Source organism: Cariama cristata, unplaced genomic scaffold (assembly GCF_000690535.1).
Source record: "Cariama cristata isolate BGI_N322 unplaced genomic scaffold, ASM69053v1 scaffold12760, whole genome shotgun sequence".
Taxonomy (NCBI): domain Eukaryota; kingdom Metazoa; phylum Chordata; class Aves; order Cariamiformes; family Cariamidae; genus Cariama; species Cariama cristata.
The window spans coordinates 313-7,432 of NW_009596446.1; the positions used below are offsets into that span (position 1 = coordinate 313).

Sequence of the window (7,120 nt, forward strand, 5' to 3'; positions counted from 1 at the left end):
GCAGGGCTCTTAGAGGGCTAACACCAAAGGGATTTGTCTATTGCTTTTTTAATTAACAAGGTTTTAGAAAACTGAGAAGGTCCTGACAGCTCATGAGAGAGACAGCCGGTCTGCAGAACCTGCTGCCACCCTGACGACTCAGAGGGACAGTGACCGCTTGTTCTTCCTGCCCTTGGAAGAATCGACCTTCACAGTCTCAAACAGCGGCTTCACCAGCTCCGTCCTCCCCCGATCAGAGCTTTGCAGACCTGGATCCCCTCCAGCGTGCGGTTGCAGCAGACCGCCCTCAGCTCCTGCTGCAGTCGCTGCCGTGGGAATTTCCCCTCAGCTTCCTTAACCCACTGTTCCACCTCCTGCATCAGCGTTTCTGTCTTCAGAGTCATCCGACCAAAGAGTACGAGCAGTGTCTCCAGGAGGCACTGCAGGCACTTGGTGGAGCCCACATCATCCAGTTCGATGGCCAGCTTGAAGCACTCGATGGCCAGTGTTTCCTGGCTTTTATGCTCCATTTGCCCCTGCAGAGCTGCAGTTTGGGTAGGGTATCGCCCAGGCCAAACTCCATGGCTTTGTTCAGGAGTTTCATTCACCAGGAAGAGTTCTTGCATGGCATCCACCCTCATGTAATAGTAAATAGTAAATAAAGGCAGGGCAGGACAACAGAGGCCTGTCAGGAGAAAACAGAGACCAACGGCTGCCTCCAAGGATGACATTTCCCCATCGGGCTCTGGGGACAGGAGTAGTAGAAGTGTGGCCGACGTACTCTCAGCACCATGTCCATAGTGTACACGCAGGGATGGATTCCTGCTCCCGTCCTTGTGTGTAATGTCTCCCGGTGGCTCTTCACTCCCGTAAGCTCTCTGAATTCCCTCCCAGCTAAGGCTAATATTAACTGCAGCAATTCCTCTGTTCCCTGTCCCTACGTTCAGCTCTGCTGTACCCCTCCATCTCGCTCACACCTAACTTGAGCCGAGCCCAACAGGAAGGAGAAGCACCCGAGTGCCAGTCCCCTCAGTCTTTGTGGTCTAATTTAGGGCTGAGAGTTAATGAAAACCTGGGCACACTGCAAAGAGCTCCCTGGGATCTCAGGGTTATGATGTGCCTATCCTCACCTGGCCCATGTCCAGGTTTGTCCTCAGGTGCGGACAAACCTTGAGGACCCTTTCAAGGTCATTTTTAGCATGAGTGAGCTTACTTCTGTCAGTCACTGGACCCTGTTCCATCTTAGGTCATTTCAGCTTTCTCCAGTCAAATCTGACAGACAGGCATCACCTGGCACCCAGTGATCACCTCCACACTGCATTTTTCAGCCTCCTGCCTCGAGCTCAAAGGAAGTTAAACATCTCTGAAAAGCAGTTGTAAGCACACATTAAAGTACGCCACTAGAGGAGAAGATTTCACTTCACTGAGCCTCATTTTATGAGGAGTTAAATAATCCTGTTTAAATATAAGGAAGTAAGAATGAGTCCTCGTTTTATTTAAAAACGAGATTTGAAGAAATCTTCATGATTCTTCTGTAATGGAAAATACTCACTAAAGTGCACTCCTGTTTACAGGGGGCTGGAAATGAGCAAAATCAAAGGATTAAAGAGCACGTTCTTGATGCGCCTGAGTGATTTAGGAGTATTAATGTCATTAAATAGTTCTACAAGGTGACTCAGCATCCTGTGAAATGTTGCCCGGAGGGACCTGGGGAAGTCTCTCAGCAGCTCGGTGCCAGAGCCAGGATCTGGCCCAGATTTCCTGGCTGCCAGGTAGTAACTTCACTTCCAGAGCAGCCTTCACTGGTTTTGTCAGGCAGTTATTTCTCCCGACATGTTTCTCACCACAATTAAACAGGCAATACCAACGCCGTCTGGGAGAAGCACGGTGGCTGCCTCGGAGGCTGGAGGAGCAGGACAGGTCCCTGCGGGAAGGGGACCTGCCCACACCTTGGACACCCAGCACGCAGTGCTGGCCTCGACAAGGACTCACCTTGTGCCCAGGTGCAGTTCACCTGCCAGCTGAGCTGCGGGTCCCGCAGGACCTCCAGAGCCATATTGCATATCCCTTTGGCCACCTCCTGCTTGCCCAGGAGTGGAAGGTTTTTGCCAGGCGGTTCAGGGTGGGAGGGTTGTCTTTTGCCATTTCTATCACCTGTTTGAGCCAGAGAAGTGAAACATGTTTCCGTCAGTGACTTATTGCCTGTTGTGCTGATCAAAGGGACAAAACCATCTTGGATTGATTCGCCAGCATGGTGTTTTAACTGGGAGGGTTTAAGGCTATGCAAGAGACGTGGTCTGCAGGGAAAGCTGATACCTCCTGTTAAACCAGCAGACAGGACTGAATGCGGGGCTAAGCTCGGGGGTTATGTGCCTGAAAGCCTGTCTGTGCTCCTTATTTTTTCCAGCTGTGCCAGGGGAATCTAATAAAGGTACTGCTCTGTCCCTGCAGCCTTTCACCAAACTGCTTTCCCACTGCTTTGCCAGGGGCTGATTTATGCCATCGGGACCGAACGCGTGGCCTGAGAGGGGTGTGCCCTGCACGTGGTGGAACCGAGGGTCTTGGCTCCCATCTGGGGTCTCCTCCATTTGCCCTGGGGAATTTCCAGGTGGAAAAATGTTGAGGATGGGGGGAAGATGAATGACGGACCAAGCAGGGAACGGCAGCTGCCTCCAGTCAGTCCCTGGTGCGGCAGCGCTGGGTATAGCACCTTGCCAAAGCAATTGAGGGGGTCAGTCTCAGAGAAGCCACAGTCCTGGATCCCCGTCAGGCTGGTGGAAAACATTTCTTTCCTTTCCAGCAGCATCCCCAGGTAAGACCAGGCCAGGGCTAGGGAAAAGAAGTCAGGGCAGGTGAGAGGCCAAGTCATTCGGTGACTGAACCTCTCTCCATCCTGCCAAGGATTTGCAGTTTGGTCTTGGGGTCTTGGCACAGAGAGGTGGCACATCCCAGCTGACCCTGGACATGCTCTTACACAGCTTGTAAGGTCCACGAGCCCACGGTGCTGGCTCACACACCTGGCTGACTAAATTTCCTGAGGACTTTCAGTCCCTCCAGTGATGTTACTGTAACTGCACGACTGCAGGACAATGTTTTTATGCCCAGTGAAGTGGTAGTTGCAGGACTTGTCTTAGATTCACCCCTTGGGAAGTTACGAGGGGATATAAAATTACTGCACATCCCCTGCACCCTGGCAGCTACCCAAGGTGCAGGCACTCCTGGTAACTCTCGGGTGCTTTCAGATAGCTCCTCCTGAGCAGACAACACTTTGGAAAATAAACAACATTGATAAAAATATAGTAATTAAACCAATTAGAAGAATACATATCATCATCTGAGGTTCAGGGCTACCTTGGATGTAGTACATACAGCATCCATCAGTGCTGGATGCATTACACTATGAGTTGCGTGTGCGTAGGGACCAGAGATGGGTTTTACTTACGGAGGGTGCACTCGATCCCCTCGTCCAAATCATCAATAAAGATGTTAAACAGGACTGGCCCCAACACTGAGCCCTGAGGAACACCACTGGTGACCGGCCGCCAGCTGGATTTAGCTCCATTCACCACCACTCTCCGGGCACGGCCGGCCAGCCAGTTTTTCACCCAGCGAAGGGTATTCCTGTCCAGGCCATGAGCTGCCAGTTTCTCCAGGAGAATGCTGTGGGAGACGGTGTCAAAGGCCTTGCTGAAGTCCAGGTAGACCACATCCACAGTCTTTCCCTCATCCACCAAGCGAGTCATCTGGTCATAGAAGGAGATCAGATGGGTGGCCCAAGAGACCACTGGCAGCTAAGCGTCTCACGCCGCTCCCTTGTCCCAGCAGAGGAGAGGCACGCAGCCGAGCACTGGCACTGTCAAGGGTTTCCTGGATGAGCTGATGTTGAAGGAGAACGAGAAGAAAGGCTGCTTCAGCACCCTGCTGAGGAACCTGGGCTGCCCCACTGAGGGGATCTTCTAGGCCACGCTCAACCAGTGCCGAAGAGAGGTGATCAGTGGCGGCATGGACTATCGACACCAACCGGTGCTCATACTGTGGTGGGTGCCTGGTGTGGGGATGTGTTAGGCCCTGGGAGAAGGGATGGACAGGTGGGTGGGTGGCTGGCTGGCTGGCTCTCCGATGTTGTACAGCTCTTTTTATGAGCAAACTGAAGCATAACAGGTTTCCTTCTGCACCGTATGCAGTGGGGCTGGGATCCTATAACCCAAAGCCCGTTGAGAGATCAGTGTAGTCCAGCCAACCCCCCCTTCTGATCATCTGCCAAGAGATTTGACAGAAAGTCCTTCTGCCTCTTTCCTGGGGACGAGGTGGGTGAATGGACACGGCAGTGAGAGAGGGATGCGGGAACGGTCAGGCTCTGAGCTGCCTCCATGACCATCCCCGCTCCATTACCAGCACCCCTGGGAAAGGATGAAACTCTTCTGAGCCAAGGTAAGGGTGGGCACTGCTCACCAGCTTCAGACAGCTAAACCTTAGAAGTGTCCTCTGAACAATGCAGCACCCCAGCAGAAGTCCCATGTCAGGTGTCTGGCTGTGACAGAAGGGCAGACTGACCTCAGGAGGTGCTTTCTCTCCCCGTTGATTATCAAGGAAACCTGGGAGACTTGGTCAGATACTCAGCCTTTAGAGAGGAGTCGAGTCCCTCTCTGGATGCTGTTGTTCTTGCCAAGAACAGGTTGCTAAAGAATAATCAGTGAATAAAGGCCCACGGCCCAATGTTCTGCCAGGTCAAGGGAAAAGCGCCTGCTGTATACAGCCGCGCGCTGAGAACCCACCACTGAGCACGTGCTGCCTGTAGGCAGGTGAGCTTGGCTGGTGCTGAGCAGAGAGGCAGGAGCTCCGCAGTGACCACGTTATCTCTGCCTGCATCCTCAGGCCTTTGCCCTTTTCAAGGGATGCTCAGACAACCCTTCTCATGAATTTTGCTCTGCATCAGCTGCAAGCAAAATGGATGCACTTCACGGATGAGGGCAGCTGGGTTTGAGTTCTTTTAGCTGACAGGAGCTCCTTGTATCCTCCCAGAAAGTCATATTCTGCTGCTTGAAAGCCAGTTTTTCCTCTAGCAGCATCAGCAGCATGTTGCAAAGCCAATGCAGGTAGGAGTCCTTCCCTCAGTACCCATTCCTGGAGCTGTATTCATCTTGGCAGCTCTGTCACGGAGAACCAGAACAAAGCCTAAAGGGCTCAAAGCAGACAGGGAAAGCTTTGGTCTGAAATAGTCCACCTTGGCTAGAGATGAGGAGCAGGCTTCCGTGTGGCTTCTCTCCTTTATCCAGCTGTGTGGGGAACAGGCAACTTGAAAGAGGTCAAGGATGAAGACATCTTCATAATTGCAGGGGAACTCGACAGATTATATTTCAGTGGGGAGGCTGTGACATGGCAGCCCTTCACCAAAGTTAGCAGCAGGCAACTGGTGAGCGTTCTTGAGCCTGCAGAGCTAATGGACTTCTTTATGGACCGCTGTGATGAGAAGAACTGCTCATGAAGAGGACTGGCCAGGCTAACACCGATTAGCATGTCTTCTCCTCCCTCCCCTGCAATATAGGCTCGGTTTGGTTAAGACATGCCACATATTGTTGTATCGGTTGCTGAGGTGAGCGGCTCCGGTGCCAGCATGATCAGCAGCGGAGCACTCTAGTGCGGTGCAGGGGGGGTTTCCCAAACCGAGGGAACCTCAGGGTGAGCCCAGAGACCCACCGGGAGAGCACAGCTTGTGTGACAGCGGCTGATGGGACCTGGGTGCATCACGAGCAATGGCAGCCAAGCCCCCCACACGTATAAAAGCCCGCAGGGAGCACCAGGGTGGGGAAACAGGGCATGGTGCATCAGCAAGGGTGTGGCGCGGCAGCTTGTGCGTCAGTTTGCACGGCAGCTTGCACAGAAGGGCGTGCAGGAAAGGTGCTGAAGCTCTGCCAGCTCGACCAGGTATTAACGGTATCCAGTTAGCAGAAACCCGTGGCCTCCCTAAGCTCTGCACCCACGACGACTGACGCAGCATCCCAGGCAGAGCTCTTGAGCCAGTATGGGATGGCATCCATGAGCACACCTGCGGGAGGTGTGCCCAGGGAGAGGAACTCCTCCGCTCTGTGACAGATCTCTGGGAGGAGGTGAGTAGGTTGAGGAGTATCAAAGGCAGCCTACTGGACCCACCTTCCCTGGGACAGACACAGCGGGCAGATATGATGTGTGATATGGAAGATTCCCTATCCTCTGTCCACCTGGCTGAACATCATGACTTGGAAGATAAGGGGCAATGGGGACAAGTTCCAGCCCGATGCAGCAGGCGTGTCTCCTCTGTGACTGCCCCATCTGCCCAGGTGCCCTTGCAAAATAGGTATGAGCCTCTGCAAGTGGAACCGAACAATGACAAGGATGATGGTTCATCTAGCATGGAGATGCCATCGAGGTTAAGCCAGCCTAGGCCCTGCATCAAAACTGCTTCCATAAAGAAGAAAAAGACATGTCATTGTCATAGGAGACTCCCTTCTGAAGGGAACAGGAGGCCCAATATGCCGACCAGATCCACTTCTCAAGGAAGTCTGCTACCTCCCTGGGACCTGGGTTAAAGGTGTGAAGAGACAGCTTCCTACCCTGGTACCGCACTCAGACTATTATCCATTATTGATTTTTCAGGTAGGCAGCGATAAAGTCACAACAAGAAGTCCGAGGGCAACCAAGAGAGACTTCAGGGCCTTGGGACGACTGGTTAAGGGGTCTAGTAGCACAAGCTCTGTCCTTGCAGAGGATGAGAGAAGAAACAGGAAGATCCAGCAGATCAATACCTGGCTCCAAGACTGGCGTCACCCGCAGAATTTTTGGGTTTTTGATCATGGGTCCGTCTACACGATACCAGGCCTGCTGGCGACAGACGGGGTACACTTGTCTCAAAGAGGGAAAGGGATCTTTGCACAGGAGTTAGCAGGGTTCATTGAAAGAGCTTTAAACTAGATTTGAAGGGGGAAAGGGATAAAACCGGGCTTGCTAGAGATAAGCCTGGGGGCAACACCCCAATGTTTGAGGGATGATGTGCTAGCAACGTCCTTCAGTCTGCTGTCTCAGTGGATGTAGAGGATGGAGATCCATGCAGCAGCAAAGACGTAAGCATTGTTGATGTGTTAGGAACCACAGAAGTGCCTGAGAA

The 7,120-nt window shown here is 52.7% G+C and overlaps 1 protein-coding gene across 1 annotated transcript; it reads right to left on the reverse strand.

The window, feature by feature from the left end:
* Nucleotides 1-209: 209 nt before the first annotated feature.
* TTC22 (tetratricopeptide repeat domain 22) lies at nt 210-6,881 on the reverse strand (the record flags this gene model as incomplete). Its single annotated transcript, XM_009706147.1, is given in 6 exon segments — nt 210-631; nt 1,109-1,204; nt 1,972-2,073; nt 2,076-2,133; nt 2,690-2,808; nt 6,762-6,881. Coding segments are annotated over 6 exon segments (917 nt in total), but the record flags the coding sequence as incomplete, so codon positions are not given.
* Between the last annotated feature and the right edge of the window lie 239 nt (nt 6,882-7,120).